We start from the raw sequence: 26,251 nt of genomic DNA on the forward strand, positions 1-26,251 counted from the left end.
TAAAACTATGATTATTTGTCTCATTCTGAGTGCTATTTTAGTGATATCCCATAAAATTTTATATGTAGTGTTGTCATTATTAAAAAACTGATCTTTAACTCAGTCGTGAAAGAAACACTTTGCAGAGAGGTGGTGGAATCACTCACAATGGACAAAGCAGTCAGAGAACAGACCAGGTTCATAGCGAGTAGGCAAACACCTTCTCATCCTTTAAGACTTAACTCAAATTTCATCTCCTGTAAAGGTTTCTAAGCACAGCTATTGATGCCTTTATCAGTGCATCCATAGTACTATTATATATTGCTAATAAAATCCTTACGGTATTATAGATTCTGAGTTCCTTGAAGTTAGGGCCCTGGTCCAATTTCCTATACTTAGGCCTGGGTCATACAAAGCCCAAAACTTTGTACTGAATGAAAGAATGGGAGAGAGGCATGTAAAAGGTGAATAGAAAGCTCCTAAAATTCACTTATCTTACATTTTCACTCAAATCTATTGTTGTCAATAGCTATGCATAGTACCAGAAAAATTTAAGGTCTCAAAATATATATTTTAAATAGAAATAATTGTTCACATGTATTCACAATCTCTAAAACTCCAAGTGAAAACAAACTGAGAATTAAAATAGGGCTCAAGGCAATATCCAATTGAAAGCTCCCTTCTGGATAACTTTCAGCTCCCCCTAAGAAAATTTTTCTTCTCAGAAGACCACACCCTTATACATTCTACACTTGATCTTAGCCTAAAGGCCGAGAAGCGATGTATACATCCTTCCTATAAGATTTCTACAGACTTTCTTCCCCACAACTCCCTCCTTAAAATACCATACAAATCCAGTAGACCATTTTTATAAAACAAAAACGAATCAACTGTAAAGTATAGCAATCTCCAGCCTTAAATAAGTACATGATTACAAATGCAAATAACCCACAACTTTGTCATAAGTTAAGAAACTATATTTTCAGGTTTGTTTTCTTTTCTTTCAAATATATTTATGAAGTATATATTGAATGCCAGGCTCTCAGCGAGGCAGTGGGAATACAACAGATCGAATTAGATCTATCCTTGACCACTGAATCAACTAGATCCTTTCTACTGGAATTATCTAGTGTATTTCTTTACCCCAGGTCTAAGCTCCATTCTCCAAGTCATTTGCCAGATTCTGTACTTCAGAAACCTCCTTGAAATAGTTTCTTGTTTGACTGGGCAAATACTTCAGATCTAATGTCACAGATAGGCTTCTCTGTGCTGTGTCAGTTAGTCCTTTCCTCCTTCCCATCTCAAGTTTTCTCATGTTTTCTAATTTCTATTTCTTTAAGAAGCCTGTTTCTTGGTGTTGTTAATTTTCACGAGTTAAGAGGCTCCTTGCCTCATGTGTTGGTCACAAGAGCCTGGAGGGTTGCATAAAATGTCATATGCTTTAGGCTCATTCATATCTCCTTGTGGATGTAATCATTAGCAGAGCTAAAGGAAGCTGACATTCCTTGAACTCCAAAGGAAGTCTCAAAATCTATTATGAACAAATTTTTACTTTTTACCCAAAGTCTTTTATTTTAAATATTGACAGACTTTGAAAGTAAACGCAGAGTGTTATTTTGAGCAACTCAGACTGAAACTGCAAAAGAGACGACTTCTATGAAAATAAACTGCAAATCGACATTTCAAGAATGAGGGTCAAGGTGATTGCAGGTCACCTAAAGGCTGTGGTGGGAGAATTCTTTCATGCAACACTGAAATCAGATCCATGGTAGAATAATTTAAGAATTACAGTTCCTTTTTATGTAAAAGGGAGAAACAAAAAATTATTTGACTAGACACAATAATTAAACTGAGTTACTATCATCTCAAAGAATTCAGATAAGAGGAAATGAAATTTTACATTAACGTTTTACTGTTTGCTGGCAACTACTTGCAGGTGAACAGTTGGAAAATGGTGCAGAGCAAAATTTCCTTTCCAAAATTGGGAAGGGAAGTGTCCTGGGTTGGGTTAACTAGTGTTCCCCCAAAACTCATGTCTACTGGGAACCTGTGAATATGGCCATATTTAGAAATAGTGTATTTGCAATCAAGTTAAGATGAAGTCATACTGGGTTAAGATACAGACGCACAGAGGCAGGATTGCCATGTGAAGATGGAAGCAGCAATTGGAGTGATGCAGTTACACGGCAAGGAATGCCAAGGATTGCAGGCAACCACCAGAAGCTAGAAGAGGGAATGAAGGATTCTCCTCTAGTGTCTTTAGAAATATCCTGGTCCTGCTGACACCTTGATTTCAGACTTCTAGCCTCCAGACCTGTGAGAGAAATAACTTCTGTTGTTCTAAGCCACTCAGTTTATGATAATTTGTGCAGCAGCCCTAGGAAAACTAATACAGAAAGCATAGAAAAGAGGGACAGAAAAGAGGGACACTTGAGCAAATATGTATTTCAAAACACATGGTTTAACGTTAATACTCCGTAGGCCTTATCTAGGAATCTAAGTTGGATGAGCAAACATGAGGTGACCTCTCACTGGTGGAAATATGGACAGTTTCTATGCATTTGATCAAACTAAAAAATGAACAGAGTAAAAGGAGAAAAAACATGTATTTAATCATTCCATTACAGGGACAATTCTTACAACTGCTTCCATTTTCTGCTCTGTCTTGGTACTGAAAAACTAATTTTTGTAACTATTGTTTAGATGTTTTCACAGATGCTAAGAAATAGAGCAATTCGGATACCCAGAACTGCAGTAGTGGATAGTCTTCATATGGAATTGTTCATGTCTTATAGGGCTAGGTGGTCAACAGCATTTTATACATTTATGTTGTACTTGTTCAAGTGACAGAAAAGCACAACCAGAAGATCCTTGTTGTCTTCTTTCTTTCCTAGAGAAGCATACAGAGGAGCACAAATGCCTGATCACTCTGGATCAAAATAATTTTAATCAGTTTTGGGCTAAGTTAGTGTATTTGCTGACTGATGATTTTAGTCTAATACTAATACGAGTTCTGTTCTATTTTATTAGCCTTTGTCTCCTTCTATTTATCTATTAAATGGATGTCATGTCCTCTTAAAGCCTTCCCCAAGGCCAGACAGGATTAATAATGCTTTTCTTTGGGCTTGCCTAGACTTCTGTTCCAATTGCTGCTATTCTATTAATATATATGTTACACTACAGTTGGTTGTCTATCTGTCTCCCCTGATAGGCTGTGAGCTCCTGTTCATCTTTGCATTTCCCGTTTCTAGCATTACTCCTGGTATAAAGCATAGAGTTAATAGATATTTGCTCAAGGAATGTTGGATTTTTGATGACTAAAAGCTGTTTATAAAAGTACTTTTCATTGAATTGAAAGAGCATTTTCTGCATAGGTATGCTTCGATATAGAATAACTTTGAGAACTGTAAATGGAATACAGACATCGACCCTATTATTGTACCAAACTTGATGATCCTGCAAAGTTTTCACTGACTCCATAGACATTTTCTGATTCTAGTTTCTGCTCTGAACTTTTCCCAGCTGCTCCTCATGTCTTTGTTAGAAGAATATGAGAATCTATCACAAGCTCTCCTCCCCACAGATAATGAAGTTCATAAAACAACGGGGATAGAGAAACGAGGCAAGATATGATCATACTCCTTTTGTCTGATAACCTGTGTTCTTTGGTTGATAGTAGATTTCTATTAGAAGAATCCCATTTCTTTCAGGGTCATCTATCCATTCACTCATTCATTCAAGAAATGGCACTTAGTATTGAATGAATAGGTCCAATGCTAGGGGAAAAAAGGAGTTTATAGTTTGGTAAAAGGAAAAAAATGTCAAAGTCATATGGAAAGTATTGTGTTTTATAAAAGAGAAACAGAAAAGTCCCATGAGCGTTCCAATGAGGAAAATGAAGCTCAAGGAGGTGAACTAACTTGCTCAAATTCACATACCTTGTAACTGTTAGAGTTGAGATTTATTCCTCTTACATCTGATATTGAGTGGAATAAATGGAAGAACTGAGATTCAAGCCTAGTTCGGGCTTGACCACAAAAGCTTGTCGTCTACTAACCTGCACCATGCTGCCTGCTCTAGGCTACTGTTTCAGTTATCTGAGAAAGGCAAATGGACCTGTACTAGGTTATCGACAATGAAAATAAAAAGGATAAAGGGGTAAAGGCAAGAAATAAAGGCAGGACACACAATGAGCATGACATGGCAACTGACAAAATGTGAAAAGAAAGGGAAAAAGTGGAATTAGAGATGGTTTAAGCTTGGAGTCTGGGTAACTAGAAAAACAATGATGCCATTAGCAGGATTAAGGACCTCAGGGGAAAGGACAGTTTTTTATTCAGTGAGAGCTCAAATCCAAAACTCTGTTCTCACGTCACCTCCTCAATATGAGCTTTCCTGACATCCTCAGGTTCATTATATGGTATTTTGTATCTCGACAATAATATCGATGATAATGATAGCTAACAGTTTTTTAATGCAGGCAGAGTGTCAAGCATGTTCTAGATTCCTTTTATTCCTCAAAATAATCAATAGTAAGTACTATTATTATCCTCATTTTACAGATGAAGAACTGGGGCTTACAGAGTCTTAAGGTTACAGATATTAAATGGTAGATCAAGATTTGAATCTGGCTGTGCCATTTACTAGCTGAGTGACCTTGGGCAAATTATTGTGCCTCAATTTCATTATATCATCTGTTAAATGGGGATAATAATAGTATCTGCCTCCCAATACTGTTGTGAGGATTAAATAAGTTCATATTTATAAAGAACTTAGAAAAGTGCCTGGTACATAGTAAGTATTAATCATTGCACTTCTCTCTCTCTCTTTCTTTTTCCTTCTCTCTTTCCCTCCCTGCCTCCCCCTCTCTCATTATTGGTTGGAACTTTATTTCTCATTGAACTATGAGTTCCTCTAGAATAGGAAGTGTGTCTATTTCATTTTCCTATCCCAAGCACCTAGCACCATGTCTACCACACAGTAGGCCCTTAGCAAGCATTTGCTGCCTGAATGGCATTATTCAGGCAGCTTGAAATTCCATCCCTGAGCCTTGGGAAAGTGATGTGGATGGAAAAATAAGTATGATTCCCACACATAGACATTTAATCCTGACAACAGCAGGATTGCCAAGGAAGAGCTCATGAAGGGATAAGAAATAGAACACTGGAGAAAGATTAATTGCAATAATAAGAAAGGAAATAGAAAAGGAGCTCTGAGAGGATATACTTTCAAGGAAGCCATGAAAACAGAGAGTTTAAGGGAATTGAGGGGAGTCCAGATGAAAGTCTGTCTTAGCGGTGGGGTAGGAAAATTTGTGGTTAGCAAGCAGCTGACTCTGAGGTTTAAAAAAAAAAAATTTAAGACTCAGAGGAAGGAAATGACAGTCATTGCATAATAGTTTTCTAAAATTTGGCAGGCTTTCAAATGTAGGTCCCTATCTGCCTTTTCCGGAAAGTTGAGAGAGCTAGGGAGCATTTGTGATCACAGGTGAAAGGGAGGGTCTGGAAGTCAAGCTCTATCTTCACTCACAACATGAGACGGGAAATTCAAATAAAATGTTCTTTTTCGCCCTTCATTATTTCGTTTAGGCTGGTGAAGAAGGATTGATGATGTTTTTGCCAGGTAGACAAAATTATCAGCATTAGGTTTTTATCTGAAATGTCTCTCTCATTACACCTGAGTCTCAAATAGGATTCCACCACCCACGGAGACTGAATAACCGGTTTTCCGAGTTTTTCCTGATAAATTGTGGTTATTACAAACTATTTGGGATCCCTGCTCCTCTTTAAAAGAAGGTCAAGAAAAGGGAATCGATATTAATATTTGAGAAAGGCGTTTTTATAACATGTAGGCATCACTCGTGCGTTTTAAAAAACAAATTATTGTGTTTTTTTTTTGTTTGTTTTTTTAACTAGAAAACTCTATGTGTTCAAATAGGCCCGCAGGAATCCACCAAACAAGATACACACTTTCAAAACACACGGTCTTAGGGGTTTATTCCCACTGTTAATTGGAGAAAAATAGACCCTGTATAGTTGCTGGAGGGACTAAACCAAGTCCCTTTTTAAAGAGAGAGAGAGAGAGAGAGAGAGAGAGAGAGAGAACTAAAAGCGTTTTCAACCTCCCCCTGGCTCTCAGGTCATTTCATAATGCTTTCTCCCCTTCCCTCACGTTACTTCCCTCGACAAGAAAACACTGTGAATTGATTCTTTGGATATGAAAATAAAGAAAGCAGGAAGCCTGCCTGCAGAGTAAGTATCACGGAGAAGGGATTCTGAGCCAGTGCTAGGGAGAAGGGATTCTCAAAGGCTCAGGAACTCAGGGCCTCGCACACCTGCACCACCCGCCCCACCTACCCCACCCTCCCAGCCCCCAACAGCCACAGCGAGAACAAGATGGCGTCAACCAGCAGGGTCTCGCCCGCGCCCCGGCGACTCCGCACTGCGGCAGCCGACCGAAGCCGCCTTCCATTGGCCAACTGCAATGAGGTCATCGTAGGGGCGGAGGCCAGCGGCGGCGCGGGGGCGGGGTTTTGCGGACGCACGCACGCTTCGAGGCGCTTCTGTCGGGAGCCGCGGAGGCTGCGGGCTTCATCTGCGGCAGCTGCCTTGGCAGTGGCCCCGCCGGCGGCTGGAGGTGAGCGGGGGCTGTAGGTGCAGCGTGGCAGGGAGCGGCCTCCGAGGGGCGCAGGAAATCCTTCTGACGGCCCCCTCGCTTGTCAAAAGAATTAGCAGGGATCTCAGGTCTCTGAAAGGAAATGGGGCTTCACCCCTCTTTGGGCACCCCTCCTATGGGCAGAATAACCGGAGTTCACTCCACATGGGAGGCCCTGGTCCCTTCCCCCATTTAAGGGGTAGGCGGCGAAACTGAAGATTATTGGGATGTCCGAAAGAATTTTGGGGGGCTTCTTAAAGGGGCTCCCAACTTGAGGATTTCCCCCTTTTAGTCCCCAGTCCGGGTAGGTGTGCTTGGGTTCAGAGAATTGCTGATTTTCTCACTGACTGTACAGGAAATGAAGCAGGTGAATTTCAGTACCTTGTTAGGGGACGAAAACTGGATGACACTACCAGTAGCAACTCATTGGGGGCTGACATTATTGGCAGCCCCTGAACTATGCCGATGAGGCATAATTTTATGTGTTTAGAGATTGTGGAATCTATCCTTGTTGAGTAGGGGTGTGATGGGGGCTGGTAACAGCTGTTTTGGATGATTCAGGTATAGACCGTCATCAAGTCAAGCTACATAATCTCTTGAAAAATCCTTACTTATACGTGAGTGTGTTGTTTTGCTGCCTTGAACATCAAATGCACAAAGGTTTTGTCGTTCACATTTCTCAAAATGTCTCCCAGCCTTCCAGAAGAGTAACTCTTCCTTTGATGCCTATCATTACGGATGCTCTCATGACACTAAAATTACTGTACGTTTTGCTGAGTTTACATACTGTACAGTCGGCGCCTTACAATAGCTGATGGAGAATGAATAATTGCAGTTTCAGGACCACTGATAGCGCCAATTGTTTTTCTTACCCGGCAGCGATAAGACAGCCCTAAAACGAAACCTTTACTGGCTCATGCATGAGAAGCTTTAACAGATGGAAGAATGTAATTAATCTTGAAGATGGGGATAAGAAACAGAAAGCTGCGGAGGTGGAAAGCTCAGTCCCTGTGGCTTGATAAAACTGCTTTGTCATTATCAATGTATTCTTGTCATGCTTGACTTGAAATTGGACTTAATATGCAAACTGGTTCTTTTTTTTTTTTTTTTAGATAATGATTATGTGTTTCGATTCTTTAGGGGGAAAATGGTGCTTTCTGATGAGGTTGGAAGGTTAAACCCTTTAAGATACTCGTAGCTTTAGGGTAGTACTGGGACTTTGGCTGTTAGAAATGGGCAATAGAGGGTAGAAAATATTGTAACGGATACATCCTTTATGGGAAGGTATTCAAGGTCTCTTCTGTTTGTGTCCTGACACAGCAGAAAAAAAAAGAGCAGTATGAGTGTCATTGCCTGTAATGTTGTGTTCGGAATATTAAAGGGCTGTTTGGGATTCCCAGTTCCTGTTTTTAATCTGGGTACATTCTTATGTATTGAGATGTCCCAAAATATTGTCATTTGATCCTGATGCTGACTGCACAGGAAGTGACTTTTCATCAGGCACTCAGCAAGAGAAGATTCAGTAACAGCCTTTGCAATTTTTCCTTTCCATCTTTCTAAGAAGGATGTCAGAACAGTTGTGAAAGACCTGTCAGCATGAGGTGGAAGATGCAAAATGCAAAACGAAAGAGCCTTACTAGGGTATTGTTTGCTCTTAATCCTCTTAGTAACTTCCAAGGTCATGTAATTTTCTCTTTTTGCCTTAGGTTGGAGAGAAATCTAGGTACTCAGTTGACTTACTTTCGCCGCCATGGGGGAGCTTTTCCGGAGTGAGGAGATGACCCTGGCCCAGCTTTTTCTACAGTCAGAAGCTGCTTATTGTTGCGTCAGTGAATTAGGAGAACTTGGAAAGGTTCAGTTTCGTGATGTAAGTAGTTGTGGGGCTGCTTCTTGATGACTGCTAAATTGTGTTTTTCTTGTCATTTCCAGTTGCCTTATGATGAATGTTTTGCTTTTTATTTGCAGAAAAAACATTACACTACAGCTTATTATTGGTACACTTTTTTGAGTTGTCTTTTTAGAGGTGAGAATGTTGTGTGCCAATCCTTTCATGCTTTTACTAGCTCCTCCTTTGAGACTAATCCTAAATATTCTCAAGGTAATTGCTTGGGATACTGGTGGAAGACACCAGACTAACCTGTTCAAGGCTTGTACTTTGATTTTGGAATCCTTAACACCCATAGCAGCATATTAAAAAAAAATTGTCTTAGCTCTTCCATACAGTAGGACATATTTATTACAAAATCTGAAGCATCCAGTTACAGATGTATAGTATATAAGTAGGCATATAATGAATACCCATTATTCTGAAGCACTATGCTGGGCACTTGGAGAAGATATCAAAAGAAAATGGACCATCTAAGAGTATAAAAAAATATGCCCTGTAGGGCTTACAGTCTATTCAGGAAGGCACAATATATGCTGCTGAAAGGAGGGGGCAGGTAACAATTCCTTATTAGGCAATGTCAAAGCTCCATGTACCTCTCATTGATAGTATTCATTATAGTTGTGGCTTTACATTCATCAGTGTGAGTAGTTGGTTCAAGTCTGTGATCTAAGAACCATGAAGACAGACATTCATTATTATATCTTTAGTGCCCACATGCAAGGTACTCAACCAGTATTTGTTGGGATGAATAAATGGATGAAAGAGGAATGTTCAGCAAGATGTGGGATTCATCAATATTGCCTTCCTGGAATCTGCAGGCTTTCAGGAAGTTCTCAGTCTGAGCTGAAATTGCATAAATATACTCCAGTGACAAGAGTCTTCTTATTCCTCATTCTTTTTGAACCTTTGTATACCATCTCTTTTGGAATGTTCTCCTACCTGACTCGGATTCTTTCTCTTACCTTTCTGAGGACTTCTAGTTTTCTTCCATCAGCCTCTCTTCTCCACCCCTGTCCTTAGTGTCAATGTTCCCCAGCCTCTCATTCTCTCTCTGGATAAACTTCATCACACCCCCATCTTCCTTTATCACCTTTTTCTCTCATCTGTTCTCAAACCTTCCATCTTTATTCGGTGAATCCCAAATCTGGATCTCTGGCCCTGACTGCCCAAACACCTTCCCTGCATTTACAACTCTTAAGATTGTTGTCATCTCTGCTTCTCAAGCTAGTATGTCAAAATCCCAACACCTTACCTTTTCACAAACTATTTGTTCATTCTGACTTCCTAAACTTGAGTTAATGCTTTGATATTTTTCTAGTTTTCTAGTCTTGAAACCTAAATCAAACCTGTCACCCTTGATTTGCAATTCTTTTTTTTTTTTTAAGATTTTATTAGGGAAGGGGAACAGGACTTTATTGGGGTACAGTGTGTATTTCCAGGACTTTTTTTTCCAAGTCAAGTTGTTGTCCTTTCAATCTTAGTTGTGGAGGGTGCCGTTGAGCTTCAAGTTGTCCTTTCAGTCTTAGCTGTGGAGGGCGCAGCTCAGCTCCAGGTCCAGTTGCCGTTGTTAGTTGCAGGGGGCGCAGCCCACCATCCCTTGCGGGAGTCGAGCCAGCAACCTTGTGGTTGAGAGGACGCGCTCCAACCAACTGAGCCACCGGGCCAGCCCCTGATTTGCAATTCTTTATCTGGTCCTATGGTGTCTCCCTCTTGTTCATTCTTAACTTTAACTTACGATGCATTTCAATCATACAAGAAATTATAAGGAATAATATAATGAATACCTATGTTTTTACTGTCTACTTAAAGAGATACACTTTCCACATATAATTGAAGGCTCCTGCCTATCCTTCATCCTTGTAATTTATTTCTCCTCCCTCCTCTCCAGAGGTAACTTTCTACAGTGATTTTTGCTTTTATCATTTCTATGTGTTTTTATTTTTTACTTTTGTTATGTATGTATGTATCACTAAATAATAACATATAGTATAATTCTGTGTGTTTTAAAACTATATACATGGTATCATATTGTATGTATCCGTCAGCAGGTACTTTTTAAATTCAACATTTGTGAAATTTGACCATGTTGATACAGGTAGTGCTAGTTCAGTCCTTTAAATTGCCATATATTGTTGTAGGAATACATAGTTTATCATTTTTCCTTCTGATGAACATTTAGGTTGGTTGCAGTTCTTTGATATTACAGTGTTGCAATAAAGGTTCTTGTATATGTCTCCTGGTATACATGTGTGATAGTTTCTCCAGGGCAGTGGTTCTCAAACTTTTTGGTCTAAGGACCTCTTTACACTCTTAAATTATTGAGGATCCGAAATGGCTTTAATGTGAATTATACAGCTATTGATATTAACTGCATTGGACATCGAAATTGAGAAATGATTTATTAAATCATTTTAAAATTATAAAAGCCCACTGCCTGTTATAATATTTTTAATGACAAAATAATTATATTTTCCAAAACAAAACAAAATAGTGAGAAGAGTGGTATTGCTTTTACATTTTTTAAAACCTTTTAGTGTCTGAGTTAATGGAAGATAGATAGGTTCTCATACTTGCTTCTGCAGTCAATCTGCTGTGACGTCATGCGCCTTTGGAAAACTTCACTGAACTCATGAGAGAATAAAAATGAAAAAGCCAAATGTCTTAGTGTTACTATGAAAATGGTATTGATCTCACAGACGTGCTGCTACTCCAGGGATTATAACGAGGAGGGGCATTGCTGAATATCGTGTGCATCTCTGACTGTTAGTTGTTGTCAAAGTGTACTTCCTAGTACGTGTACCCATCCATTCTCTCATAGCTGATTGAGAGTTCTTGTACTCTACAATAGTGCCAACACCTCTGTGCTCATTCTTAAAGAATTTTGCCAATGTAATGGGTGTGAAATGGTATCTTCTCGTTGTTTTAACTTGCATTTTCTAGATTAGTACATTCCATATCTTTTTATTTGTTTATCGGACATAATAGATTTCATTTTTCCAGGAGTGTCTGCCCACATCATCTGCGTATTTGTTTGTCTTTTGCTTGTGGACTGGTAGGATTTGTAAAAGTTTTTCATATATTCTGGAAGCTAATCTATTTCTATTCCTTTACTAATAACTTCTTCCAGACTATCTCTTGTCTTTTCCCTTTGTTGATGGTATATTTTGTCCACATAAAGTTTGTTTTTCCTATTTGTTTATCAGTACGAGTATTTTCCTTTTTCCTAAATTTTTATTTTGAAAAATTTTAAGCCTGAATACTCTCATGTAGATTCACCAGTTGTTAACATTTTGCCACATTTGATATAATCTTTTTTACTGCACCATTAGAGAGAAAGCTATTTCTTCCTTTTAAATCCTTATCCTTTTCTTTCTTTTTCTTATTTCATCGTATGCATTGGAACCTTTAGTAACATGTTGAAGAGGAACAGCAAGCTAATACTGATTAGGATTTTGTTTAGCTGTGTGTAACTGAAAACCCAAGTGATAGGGGTGTACTTTTCTCTTGTAACATGAAGCCCAGCTCCATACTGTGATCAGTATTCTATGATCATTCTGTATCTCTGTTTGACCATCCTTGAGCTTTTGGCTTCTGTCCTTGGATAACCACCACTGCTCCAGACATTTCATCGAAGGAAGTGCAGGGAGGAAGGGGAAATACTTATATCAGGAGAGGAAAAAAAGCTTTCCCCAAAATCCTCAGCATACTTTTCTAATTTATTATTGGCCAGAATTATGTCATGTGCTAGCTGCAAGGGAGTCTGGAAAATACGGTTTTTCAACTCAGCAGTCGCTGCTCTGAACAAAATTGGTTACTAAGGAAATAGGGCAAAATGCTATGTACTGTATTTGTCATTAGCATTCTTGTCTTGCTCCTGACTTTAAGGAGAATCTCTTTAATGTTTCACAATTTAAATAAGATGTTTACTCTTACATTTTGGAAAATCCTACTGATTAGATTATGCAGGTTCCTTTTAGTTTATGATTTTCTGAAGTTATTGTCACAAATGTTTGTGAAATTTTGTTGAGTGCCTTTTCTTCATCTATTGAGGTTATGATTTTTTTCTCCTTAGTCTGTTAATTTGGTGAATTACATATCCAGATTTTTCCTACTATTTTTTAATAGCTTTATTGAGATATAATTCACATATCATACAATTTGTCCATTTAAAGTGTATGATTCAATGATTTTTAGTATATTCACTGAGTTGTACAACCATCACCACAATCAATTTTAGAACATTTTCAGTCTCCCAGCAAGAAACCGTGTACCCATTAGCAGTCACTCCCAATTTCCTTCCAACTTCCCAGCCTCCTCAACCCTTGGCCACTACTAATCTACTTTCTATTTCTGTGGATTTGCCTGTTCTGGACATTTCATGTGAATGGAATCATACAATATGTCTTTTGTGACTGGCTTCATTTACTTAGCATAAAGTTTTCAAGGTTCATCTATGTTATAACATGTATCTGTACTTTTCTCTTTTTTAAATATAAAAATATGCAACATATCTTAAAAAAAATACCACTCTGGGTTTTAGAAAGACAATTGAGTAAGATATGTTTCCTCACTCAATTTGTTCAAAATGTTCTTTATATTCTTTCATCCATTCTCCTCTTTGACATACTCTTCCCTACTCTTTAATCCCTTACTGTCTAACACAACCATAATGACAGTTTACATGTTTTTAATAGATGCCATGTTGAGCATTTTGTATTATTATTGCAGGCATTCCTAACAACAACCCAGCGAAGTAGAACCAATTTTGAATAGTGAAGCCTACCATTCTCATTTTAGATTAGGGACCTGTGGCCTGAATGAAAATAACTACCCCAAGAACACAAAGATTTGTACCCAGGATTGTCTGATTCTACTGCTGATGTTCTTTTTAATTGAGATCTACCAAAAAATTTACCCTTTATAGTGTACAATTTAGGGGTTTAGTGTATACACAACCATTTAGTGTATATATACCCGTCACCACTAATTCTAGAATATTTCATCACCTCCCTCAAAAAAACCCTGTACCCATTAGCAGTCATTCACCATCTCCCCCTCCCCTAGCCCTCGGCAACCACTTAATCTATCTCTGGCTCTATGGATTTCCCTATTCTGGACATTATATATAAATGGAATCACACAATATGTAGTCTTTTGTGACTGGCTTCTTTCACTTAGCATGTTGTTTTCAGCATTCAAGCGTGTAGTACGTATCAGTACTTGATTCCTTTTTAATGGCTAAATAATATTCCAGTGTGTGTGTGTGTGTGTGTGTGTGTGTGTGTGTGCACATACATATACATGTATACATATGTCACTTTATTCATTCATCAGTTGATACATACCTTTCGGTTGTTTCCACTTTTTGGCTATTGAAAATAATGCTGCTACAAACATTTGTGTACAAGTACTTGAGTACCTATTTTCACTTTTTGGGGGTGTATACCTAGGAGTGAATTGCTGGGTCATATGGTAATTCTATGTTTAATTTTTTGAGGAACCTCCAGACAGCTTGTGCTGCTTTCCACAACAGCCATATCATTTTACATTCCCACCAGTAATGTTAGAAAGTTCCAATTTCTTCACATCCTCACCAGCATTGATTTTCCTTTATTACTGTTTTTTTTTAATTATAGCTATCCTAATGGTGTGAAGTGGTATCTCACAGTGGTTTTGATTTGCATTTCCCTCTTGGCTGATGATGTGGAGCATCTTTTCATAGGCTTATTGACCATTTCTATAGATTTTTTAAAAACATAAAATCATGCTTGCAAGCCTGGGATAAACTCAGCTTGGTCAAGATGTGTATTTCAAAATAATTTTAGGGTTCAGTTTCCTAATATTAGGATTTTTTCATTTATATTTATAAGTGATATTGGCCTATAATTATCCTTTCTCAAACTATTCATATTTTAGTATTAAGGTTATACTGGCCAATCTCACTTGTTAGTTGAGAAGTGTTCCTTCATTTTTCTCCTCTTTGGAATAATTTTTCTAAGATTTGGGCTTATCTAGTTTTTATATGATTAATAGAACCTGTCTTTAAATCTTATAGGCCTGGTGTTTTTAGATTATAGGTTTTTTCTGTTTTGTTTTGTTTTGTTTAAGTTAGTTTTAGTAAGTTATATTTTTCTAGAAAAATGTGCATTTATAATCTGAACTTTCTGAGGAGTTATTGGCATAAAGTTAATTTTAATATTATATTTAAAAAATCTTTTCTATCTATAGTTGCTTTTTTTATTCTTACATTTATTTATACCTTCTCTCAGTCTTATACACATTTTGACACATATCTTTTCAAATAACCAGCTGTTAAGAAAAAATAATAAAATAAAATACTAAGAAAAAAAATAACCAGCGTTTGATCTGGGGCATCTTCTCTAGGACTTTGTTTTTTTTCTAGGCCTTTCATTCATTTCTGCTCTCTTTTGGTTTCTACTTCTTATTATCTTTTTCTGACTTCTTGAGTTTGAACAATTTGCACATTAATTTTTAGTCTTTTCTATTATATGCATTTAAGCCTACAAATTTCCCTTTAAATACCACTTTAGCTACACCCGACAAAGTTTGATCTTTAGCATTTTCATTATCATTTCATTCTAAATTATTTAAATTGCTTCATATATGTCAGTTATTAAAGGCTAATTTCTTTTTACTATCATTAGGATCTTTTGTAAGGAATTTTTTTTTTTCCAAGTCAAGTTGTTGTTCTTTCAATCTTAGTTGTGGATCTTAGTTGTGGAGGGAGCTGTTTAGCTTCAAGTTGTTTTCCTTTCAGTCTTAGTTGTGGAGGGTGCAGCTCAGCTCCACGTCCAGTTGCTGTTACTAGTTGCAGGGGACGCAGCCCACCATCCCTTGCGGGATCCAACCGGCAACCTTGTGGTTGAGAGGACGCACTCCAACCAACTGAGCCATCTGGGAGCTCAGCGGCAGCTCAGCTCAAGGTGCGGTGTTCAAACACCATGTTCAATCTTAGTTGTAGGGGGCGTTGCCCACCATCCCTTGTGGGAGTCGAGGAATTGAACTGGCAACCTTGTGGTTGAGAGCCCACTGGCCCATGTGGGAATCGAACCGGCAGCCTTCGGAGTTAGGAGCACGGAGCTCCAACCGCCTGAGCCACCGGGCCGGCCAAGGGGAATTATTGAAATCATTTACAAAAAAAAAAAAAAAAAAGAAAGAAAGAAATCATTCACAAATAAATCCTTATATATAAACTGCAATTTTGTGATGAAAGGATTATTCTAATGAATGCAGTACTGCATCAAAATTCACACATATCACTTATTAAGGACAAGAGCTAACAAAAATGATTCTTTTATAGGCAATTACCTAGGCTCTTCCCAGACCACGGTAAACAGATGCTCAGCCTTGCAAATATGAAGCATTATTGTCTCTAAACATGTATTTGTGTCCTTCATCAAGTACAATTTACTTAAATGAAATAACATGGGTTTTCTCTTGTAGTTATTTGGGGAGGAGAAAGCCATGTATTAGTTCAATTAATCTGTAGGATCAATTGAACTGGACTTTTTCAGTTGCTTAGAAAAAATAAAAATTTCTCATGTTAAATACAAAATAAATACAACATTTTTTCATGGCAAATGTGGCTGCTGTAAGTTTTACAGTTTTTAATGTAGGCATGACTGAATGCATTTGAAACTAGTCATATCACCATTAAAATGATGATATGCTCCAAGTCTAGTTGCCATTTTCAATCTTTAGTTTCAGGGGGCACAGCCCATCATCCCATGCAGGAATTGAACCAGCAACCTTGTTAAGAGCTCGTGCTTTAACCGACTGAGCCACCCAGCCAGCCCAGAAGTTGTATTTTGTATAATGATTTCTAACTTAATTGCATTGTAGTTAGAGAACATTGTCTTTACTGAGACTTGTTGTATGACCTATTTTTGTGGTCGGTTTTTATAAACGAATTCTTGAAGAGAAATTTTTTTTTTTTAATATTTGGGTTGCTATTATTTTTAAATTTTTTATTGGGAACATTGCGGAACAGTGTGTTTCTGCAGGGCCCAGCAGGGCCTTCAAATGTTTGTCCTTCAATTTAGTTGTGGAGGGCGCAGCTCAGTTCTAAGTTCAGTTGCCATTTTCAATCTTTAGTTGGTGGGTGCAGCCCACTATCCCATGCGAGAATTGAACTCGCAACCTTGTTGTTGAGAGCTCGCGCTCTGACCAACTGAGCCATCCAGCCGCCCCTTGAATAGAAAAATTCTTGAAGATAAAGTTGTGTGTGTTTGTGTGTGTGTGTGTGTGTGTGTGTGTGTGGGCGCGCGCACACACACACATTAGATTAAGCTAACTATGTTGTTCAAATTTTCTCTATCCTTATTTAGTAGACTTGATGTAACAATTTAAAAATTATATTAAAATTTCCCATTGCATAGACAGGTTTGTCAGTTTCTCCTTGTAGTTGTGCTCATTTTCATTTGAAATATTTTGAGGACGCCTTGCCTGAATATTTCTTATATTTATATTATCTGAATACTTCAGATAATATGCCTTAGCTGAAACAGGCTGTGGGCTGGCTGCAGTTGAACTTTACCTCCTGAGTATGAAACCAGTAGTTCCTTCGGCTACTTTCATTTCAGAGTGTCATGTTTATTGAAGTGCAAATTTCTGAATGGGAGGCTGAGGTACTGTCTCCTCAGTAAAAAACAAACATATTTTATTAGGGACATACAAGTCTACACTTGTTGCATCTTCCTGGGAATTTTTCCTATTATCATTATGTAGTGATTCTCTTAATCTCTAATAATGCTTTTGCCTTAGATGCCTTCTGTCTAATATTAATATAATAATACCAATAGTTTCCTTCCTAGTCTCTCTGTCACCAGTCTCTCTGTCTTACAGTTTATTCTTTACATGCAATGTTATTCTTCAAAACAGGACGTCTTTAAAAAGTGAAGAAAAAGTCAGATCATTTGATTCCCTATTGCCCGTAAGACAGAGTTGTCAACTTCCTGCTCCTTACATATGCCATTTCCTCAGCTATAGTAAATTTCTCCCCATCTCTGAACATGTGATTTATTTATGTCTCTGAGTCACTTATACTCTTTCTGCTTCTTTCTGCCTATTTCTGCTTGGTGAACTCTACTTCATCCCCCATAGTCCCAGCTCAGATGGTTACCTTTGTACATTTTTTTTCTTTATCCCCCAGGTAGAATTAATTACTCCTCCTGTATATTGTCATTTCTTTTTTTCCCCCCTCACATCTTTTTTATGGAGGTAAAATTAATATTCCGTGAAGTACATAGACCTTAAGAGTACAAGTTGTTGATTTTGGTAAATTTATACACCTTCATAACCACCATCCCAATCAAGACAGAATATTTGCAGCAGCCCAGAAAGTTATCTTGTGCTCACTTCTGGTCAATGCCCACCACCCCCTTAGGTAACCACTGTTTTTATTTCTATCATTGTAGGTTAGTTTTGCCTGTTCTTAAACTTTATGTAAATGAAATCATACATTTCAGACTCTTATGCCTTACTTCTTTCCCTCAGCCTAATGTTTTTGAGATTTATCTGGTTTTACGAGTATCTGTAGTCGAGTCTTTCTTACTGCAGAGAAATGTTCCACTGTATAAATATACCATAATGTTTTTATCCATTCTTCTGTTGGACAATTGGATCATTGCCAGATTGGAGCTATTATAAATAAAGCTGCTGTAAACATGCCTACCTACAAGTCTCTGTGGACATTTTTTTTTTCATTTTCTTACATAAGTACCTAGTAATGGAATGCTCAGTCATGAGGTAGGTAGGTATATGTTTAACTGTATTGGAAAGTGCCAGCAATATTGCACTTATTTTTTAACAGCATTTGTCACAACAAGTTGTTTTTATTGGTTTGTGTCTGTTTCTTCCATGGGACTGAGCGCCTCAAAGTTAGGATATACCTTCCTTATTCTTTGTATTTACACCAGCGCGTAATACAGTGTCTGGCACATATTTGGTGCTCCATAAACGTGGAGTTATTGAATGAGTAACTCTAGTAGTTCTTTATTACTTTTATGGAATTTATCACATGCTATTTTATTATGTTCATCTTCTCTACTAGATTTCAAGCTTCTTAATGAGTACAAACTTGTTTTATTCTTTTATTCTTTTGTTTTTTTAAAGATTTTATTGGGGAAGGGGAACAGGAAGGACTTTATTGGGGAACAATGTGTACTTCCAGTACTTTTTTCCAACTCAAGTTGTTGTCTTTTCGGTCTTAGTTGTGGAGGGTGCAGCTCAGCTCCAGGTCCAGTTGCTGTTGTTAGTTGTAGGGGACGCAGCCCACCATTCCTTGTGGGAGTCAAGGAATCGAACTGGAAACCTTGTGGTTGAGAGGACGCGCTCCAATCAGCTGAGCCGTCCAGAAGCTCAGCGGCAGCTCAGCTCAAGGTGCCATCCCTTTGGAGCCCACCATCCCTTTGGAGACTCTAGGAATTGAACCAGCAGCCTTGTGGTTGAGATCCTGCGCTCCCATCCGGGAGGCAGCTCAGCTCAAGGCACCATGTTCAATCTTAGTTGCAGGGGGCGCTGCCCACCATCCCTTGCAGGACTTGAGGAGTTGAACCGGCAACCTTGTGGTTGAGAGCCCACTGGCCCATGTGGGAATCGAACCAGCAGCCTTCAGAGTTAGGAGCACGGAGCTCCAACCACCTGAGCCACCAGGCCAGCTGGAACTTGTTTTATTCTTGTATTTCCCAGAATATGTGCCATATCGCTTTGAAAATTACTTGTGATATATGAATGAATAAACCAACCTGTCATTTAGAAGGTGAAAACCCTGGGACAGAAGAAAAAGAGAAGTTTGCTTCCTCTCTCTTCTAATTGGGAAGGAGAGAAGGAAAACCATGCAGTGCTTCTATTAGACCCATTGTTCAAATTGGTGGTGGTGGTGGAGGAGAAGGAGGGGCTCACCGAGGCTTTTGGCCTGTGAAGAACATTTTATACCACTGTGCTTTATCTAAGTTGCCTCTATTCCAATGATATGTTGCAGTAGTTGAGGGAAGGGTTTTTATCTTTAGTTGGTGTGACAAGCACCCAAGCAGATTGTGTAGCTCGGTAGACAGTTTTTGTTAGTGTTGCATCATACATTGACACAAAATTAGGTTTTCACTTTGTAGGATGTGTTGCTTGTGAAACAGAAGCATAGGTGCAGTGTTTTAATATTTGATATTGTATTCTTGTTTTGCAGTTAAATCCAGATGTGAATGTTTTCCAGCGGAAATTTGTAAATGAAGTTAGAAGATGTGAAGAAATGGATCGAAAGCTTCGTATGTGCATTTTGGTCTTGCTTGATATTCCTTAAATGAGTCATTTCTCTAAATTAGAGACTATTCGTCTTAATAAAGAAAGGAAATATTACAGGAGAAAAGAAAAGGAGGAAAATCTTGTGATCTTGATGTTAAGATAAATTTATTGTATACAGGTAGATTTTGTGGTGTTCGGGCTAGGTAATGCTTAATGGAAACCTTGTTTGAGATGACAAAACTGCGAGCTGAAAACTCTCATTTGTTTTTTGTGGGAATGGTTTTGTAGCAGTACTACATTATAGGGTTCTGAGAGCTAGGATCCAGCCACTATCCATATCAGATGTCAACATAGTCACTTTTTAATCTGAGCTATTTATGGGGGAAGAAACTAACGTTTATTAAGGTCCTATTGAGAGTTAGGGTATTAATATATTTCATTCATTTCCCACAACATTCCTTCAAGATGAGTATTAACCTCATTTAACAAATGAGGAAATCAAAGATCAAAGAGGTTAAGTGACTTACCCAAGAATGTAAGTGGTTGTGATGGAATCAGTATTTGAATCCGGGTTGTTCTGTCTGGCTCTAAAACCCAAGATCTTACTACTGTACTATGCCAGCTTTCAGTTAGCTGATAAGCGAATTTGGTCCCCCTCCTAAAAAAAAAAAAAAAGTCAGTAGTTGTCACCTGAAACACTTTCCTCTTCTGGTGTTTTGGGGCCTTATTCCTCCTCTTGCTTTTTGTTTGTTTTATTTCACTTAGGCTGACCTGATTGTTTTCAAATATAATGAAATCTTTTTGATCTGGAGTTGTTTCACTAGTGTGTCAGTTGTCAAGTTTACTATTGAATTGGCTCTTCTGTAGCCCTGTTCTGCCAGCAGTACCTGTGGCCAGAACCATCATACCCCAGAAGCATCTGGGGTAGCAGAGAGCCGAAGTAGATGAGGACCAGTTTGAAGATCAGAAGAGGGAAAGAGGACAGTAGTGGGATGATAACCCTCTTTGGGGTAGCTGTGCTTCAGAGAGTGTGGGGTAGGAGGAAGAGGAATGTAGAGAAAAAAGGACTTATATGTTGTTTCTTTTGTACAAAAGTATCTTTCGTAGAATGAAGCTCTTTTTCACCCAGTTCAGGGTCTTACTATTTTTCTCCTCAAATATTGGCAATTCCAGACATGTGATATACATGAATGTTTTGATTGTGTCTTTTTAGGATTTGTTGAGAAGGAGATAAGAAAAGCTAATATCCCAATAATGGACACTGGCGAAAATCCAGAGGTGCCCTTCCCCCGGGACATGATTGACTTAGAGGTAAACAGTTCTGTGGAAGCCAGATAAGTTTCTTTCTACTTAAATGCAGAAATTTCTGGGTGGGTGGAGGAGAGTATAGAGTGATTCTTGCTGTCTTTGTCAGCACTGTTTATTGATTACAAGTTTCTTGTGGATGGCATTAAAGTCCGTTTTTTATGGTATGGAACAGTGTCTGAAATAATATCCCATGCCACTAAATAAATTACTGAAACCTTATTGGATTAATGTCAGTTCATCTAGTAATTTATTAATCTCATAAACTAAATAAATGAATAGCCAATCAACTTTTCAATATTTATTTTATCCATATGAAGTCCCTTGAGAAATTCAATCAAGTGTTTAATAGAATCTATAGACAAAGAGAGACAATTTTAAGCAAAATTTTTCATAAAGCAAATTGCCCTGGCAAACCACATCTGCAGGGTGGGTATAAGATGGCTTTGAACTGTCAGGATGGCAAGAGTTCTGTGGGATGGATGAATTCATCTGTCTTTCAGAGCCAGCACGTTGAGCTTAGTTTGAGTTAAGAGTTTGATGATTTTTTTTTTTTTTTTTTTTTTGGCAGGCCAATTTTGAGAAGATTGAAAATGAGCTGAAGGAAATCAACACAAACCAGGAAGCTCTGAAGAGAAACTTCCTGGAACTGACTGAATTAAAATTTATACTTCGCAAAACTCAGCAGTTTTTTGATGAGGTCAGACTATTGTTTCTTTTAGTATTTGAGCAGCTGATAAATCCACCCGCACCAGTGGGCCATATTTTTATTCCAGTAATTATTTTAATTTGCTAATTTGAAAGCAGTACCATTTCACATCCTGTTTTAGTTGAAGAAATGTCCACTTATGTTCCATTTTTCATGCAGTACACAGCCAGCCATACTTTTATATATTTTTGTGCTTTCTGCAATTTTTCATCTCAAGTTGGGGAAAGGAACCCTAAAGTAATTGTAGAAACATAGTTGAAATTTTTACATTATACTTTAAGGTAAGTAAATATTTTAGGTTAAAGTTGAAACAGCAAGAAACATTTGGTAATACGTGAAATTATAACTAGGGTTTAATCTCCAAACCTTTTGTCCTCGAATTGTAATTTTATTTTCTGTGTTTTCTTATCAACCTTTGAGCACATTTTTAACCACTTCAGGTAGCACATGTCACACTTTAATTTTTTTAAGGTTTTTTTTTTTAATGTTATATGGAAATATTGGTAGGATGTCTGTTTGGAATTTCTAGATTTTCACATAACCGCAACTGTTAATAAGTTCCTGAGTTAAAAATGTAGGTGACCAAGTTGTGAGTCGGCAGCTTGCTGAGGTGACCCCATGGAAGGGATTTGGAGCAAGGCTTTCAGAAGGCTTGCTTCTCCTAATTAAATCCGGGGAGGAGTCTTAGCTTTCAGCCTAGGCATGCTTTTTTTGGCCTAAAATATAGGTAACTTTTTTACAGGTGTCTTTACCACCAGGTTAGATTGTTCTAGCCAGTGTTCAGTGTGCCTTGCTATAAAGATCTTTATTGCTTTTGCCCCACAAAAGAGAAGAAATTGTGGCAAAGCTTTATAAAAAATAGAGGCACCCTAGTTTGAGAACACTGGGCTAGAGAAAGTCAGCTGGAAATGTGACACATTCCTCAATAACTAAGGATTTGACTCAGAGAATCCATGCAAATTAAAAAGATCTGCTGGGGCGAGGGAAAGGGGAAATGCGCTTATGAATTTAATTGCCTAGTCCTCCCAAGAATCAGAATCTGGCCACATGTCAAGGGAGGTTCAACGTGACAACTCAGCTTGCTCACTGAGCTGAGAATGTTGAGACTGATGGTAACTCCTCTTACCAGTTCCCAGTATCATCATACTAGAGGGTGTGGCACAGTGTGATTAACTCTTTCCAAGTGCTTCAGGTCTTTTGCAACAGGCATGGCCACTTATGCCATATGTTTTTTTGTTTGTTTGTTTGTTTTTTAAGGAGGGCGCAGCTCACAATGGCCCATGCGGGGACCAAACCAGCAACCTTGGTGTTATCAGCACCACACTCTAACCAACTGAGCTAACTGGCCACCCCACCATATGGTTTTAAAGAACAAAAATTCCAGTGTGCTCACTGCATAAACGTTATTGTATTTATCTTCATTAATCCACTGAGCATTGGATGAACACCTACTCTTTGTGAGGCATAAGATGAGTAGGACATGGTTTCTGTGCTCAAGGAATGTGTCCCTTAGTCATATCAGGAAACCTCCCCGGACACAATGCCTCCATGTGCACACACACCTGTGCTTTACTGAATGTGTCCAAGCTGCTGCCCACAGATCCAATGAAAATCTGGCCTCAGGAGCAAAGCTCAGCTACTTTTAGCATCATTAGGGCTTAATTCTTTTGCTGCCACCCTCCCTTTTCTTCTGGGATATTGCTGAAATGTATGAAAACGTCTTTCATAACTTCCTGAGTTTAAGGATGCGAATAGGTTTCCTAGTCTAGCTCATTCTGAAATTCTGAATAAAAACTGACAAATGGACTCCCTTAATGGAAATAGTTATTTAAACTTAATGTTATAATTAAAAAATAATAGTAAAACTTAAATCAGAGGAACCACTTGAAATGATAAGATTTTAAAATTGTAAGTGATAGATTTAGGAATTTTCTTTTTGATTAATAAGTCTAAACATGGAATGCTCACGTTGAGAAGGCTTGCTCTTAAGTCTTCATGCCCAGTCCACGGTGAGTTCCTACTCATGCAAAACTTTTTTTTAAAATCTCTGGAAGTACTGTTGAGTACCAGGCCTTGGCTGTGAGCGGTTCTTCCGCTGCTTTCGTCATCAGTCCCTCGCATTCCTAGCACCCTCACCACAGTGCAGGAAATCTGTCAAGCACCACTCTGCGTTTTCTCTCTAAGTGCACGGTCAGTGCCTGGCCTGTTCCTGCCACTAGCTCGCCTCAGCCAGGTCCTTTTCAGTAGCCCTTGCCCTGCTGTTACAGAACAGCAGCCTCCGGTGTCACTGCCATGCCAGGAGACCTCACAGAGTAAGCATGTCTCATGCGAGGGCACGCTTTAAATACTGAAAAAGATAAGGAAACTTGGGACCCTCAAATCTCAGAAACATAGGTTCTTCATGAGATTTTTCTTCCATGCCTGAAATTGTAAGGTTTGTAAATTGCCTCAAACACTATCAATTTCAAACCCTTCTTTTTGGGAAATACGATCAATAATTTGTAATAATGAGTTAGCAGAAAATGGCTAAATCAGAGCATGATTCTTTCCATCTTTTAATATAGGGGTTATGATTGGTGAGGTGTGTAGAAGGGGAAAGGTAAACACATGCTGAATATTCTCGTGATTTAAGATGATTACAAATTCGACTTAGCCATTTCTTATCCAGAGTATTTAAAATGACTTGTTAATGATTATCCTTTTCTCAGTCTTCTTTCTAATGAAGAACTGTAAGAGCTGGAGAGATTTCTCTGCATCTTTTACCATAAGCACCATAACACATGAGAACGTAAAGAAGACTGGAAAAGTAATGGTTAATGGCATGCAGTCCCTGCCTTCCTATCCTTCTGAGTTTTCCATCTGCTTTCTTTACTTTTCTTTTCCATCTGCCATTTCCTTTGAAGCTTGGGTGAACGCATTAGGTGATGAGATGGAATATCTTTCTTAACATAGATGGAAGTAAAAGTGTTTGCTCTTGGTAATTAATGTAGCTTAAACTGGACGTGCTGCTTATACTTACTTGTAAGTGTAGAAATAGAACTGGCAAAGTTCTGCGACTTCCTTTTTCAAGGCATGGTTTCAGTATTCTGACTGGAGGAAGGGGTAAACCAGAGAGCATAGCAAATAGTTTAGAGGAACGTTGGAAGTGCTGTTATTGTCACTAGACAACCCAGATTAGGATTTAGATACTCGATGACAAGGTTTTAGAGACTGATTTAAAGGTCCTCAGTGTTCCGGTCATCCTAGTTTCCCATCAGGCACAATTACTTTATTTAAAAAATTTTAACTGTTCTAAGACATAGGATTCTTAAGTATGAAGTAGTGGAATTATTAATTAGAAAATCATTGCAAGTTTCTATTTAATTTTAATTTTTTTTTTTATATCCAGAAAGTCCCAGATACAGTTTTTGGAGTAGTCTAATTGCTGTTCCATCAGTTGTGCCCTTTAGAGCACATATATTTGCTGAGTATGATCTTTAGGGTTTACTTAAACCAGGTCTTTTGAACCGTGAAGGGAAGTAAGCAGGAGTCTTGTGAATAGCAGTTAGTTTCACTGGTTGTTGCCAAGGGATATCCCAAGAGCAAAGTGAAGTGTGGTTGTCATCTGGATTCTCAAAACAAGTTGCCTGTGGCTTACAGTCAGCTGATTTGACTTGAAGTAGAAACAAAAAGAGCCCCGTAAACTTCCATTTGACAGCAAGAGGTAACCAGTGACCCGCCTTACCTCATCTTAAGCTTTTCCAAACCTCATGACAGTATTTCTCTGCCCTTCTGGCATGCCCACACCTGCCTTTCCCCTTTTTTCTGAATCAAAGTTGATCCTGCTTTTACAATTTACCTCTCGAAACAATTGTTTTCACTTTTTTCGGCTTTCAGACTTACATGTATGGTCTTATGACTTGAGGTTCCCACGTGACTTGTTTTGATACTGGGATTGACAGGACTAGAATCAAATTGAAATTTGGAATGAGAGTGATGCAGATAAATTTTCCTGATGTTTGTTTGTTTGTTTAGTTTTGCTTTTGACAAAGAAGATTATTCTGGCTTACTTCTAGTATTTGATCAAACAAGTAGTGCATGGATATTAAAGTTGGGGAGATCAGGCAGTAGGGAAGTCGACTGGCCTTTATTTTTTAGGCCAGCTTTTTCCTGATGGGAGTGAAAGGTGGTAGGATATGTTGTGTATAGAGAGGCTAGGAAATACAGACCTACATCTGAGAAGGTCCCTCTCCTTCATTTCATTGTATAAACTGTCATGGTGGAAATCATTTTAAATCTAAACAATTAAACTAGCCCACACATTCTCTACCGGCTTGCTAGTTGTTACTCTCTTTACTTCTTGATTTAGGTTGTTGGATTAAGCTGTGTTCTCAAGCATCCTTTAACTGTAAGGCCTACATGAACTTTTTAATATTTCTGAATGTCCTAGAAACTGGGACATTCAGGTATGTTTTCCCTTT

At 38.3% G+C, this 26,251-nt stretch overlaps 1 protein-coding gene across 7 annotated transcripts in view; it reads left to right on the forward strand.

The window, feature by feature from the left end:
* The first annotated feature begins 6,491 nt into the window (after positions 1 to 6,491).
* ATP6V0A1 (ATPase H+ transporting V0 subunit a1) overlaps positions 6,492 to 26,251 on the forward strand; it is a 52,485-nt gene continuing 32,725 nt past the window's right edge. For 5 of the 7 annotated variants that reach the window (XM_081029270.1, XM_081029271.1, XM_081029273.1 and 2 more), the window contains exons 1-5: positions 6,495 to 6,615; positions 8,340 to 8,500; positions 19,722 to 19,800; positions 20,991 to 21,088; positions 21,654 to 21,782. In XM_081029270.1, coding sequence (XP_080885396.1) covers positions 8,384 to 8,500; positions 19,722 to 19,800; positions 20,991 to 21,088; positions 21,654 to 21,782 — 423 coding nt within the window. In that variant the 5' untranslated portion in view covers positions 6,495 to 6,615; positions 8,340 to 8,383. Of the gene's footprint in view, positions 6,616 to 8,339; positions 8,501 to 19,721; positions 19,801 to 20,990; positions 21,089 to 21,653; positions 21,783 to 26,251 lie in introns of all 7 variants that reach the window. The other 2 variants (XM_081029275.1, XM_081029276.1) reach the window with 1 other exon arrangement.

Source organism: Rhinolophus hipposideros (assembly GCF_964194185.1).
Source record: "Rhinolophus hipposideros genome assembly, chromosome: 20".
NCBI lineage: Eukaryota > Metazoa > Chordata > Mammalia > Chiroptera > Rhinolophidae > Rhinolophus > Rhinolophus hipposideros.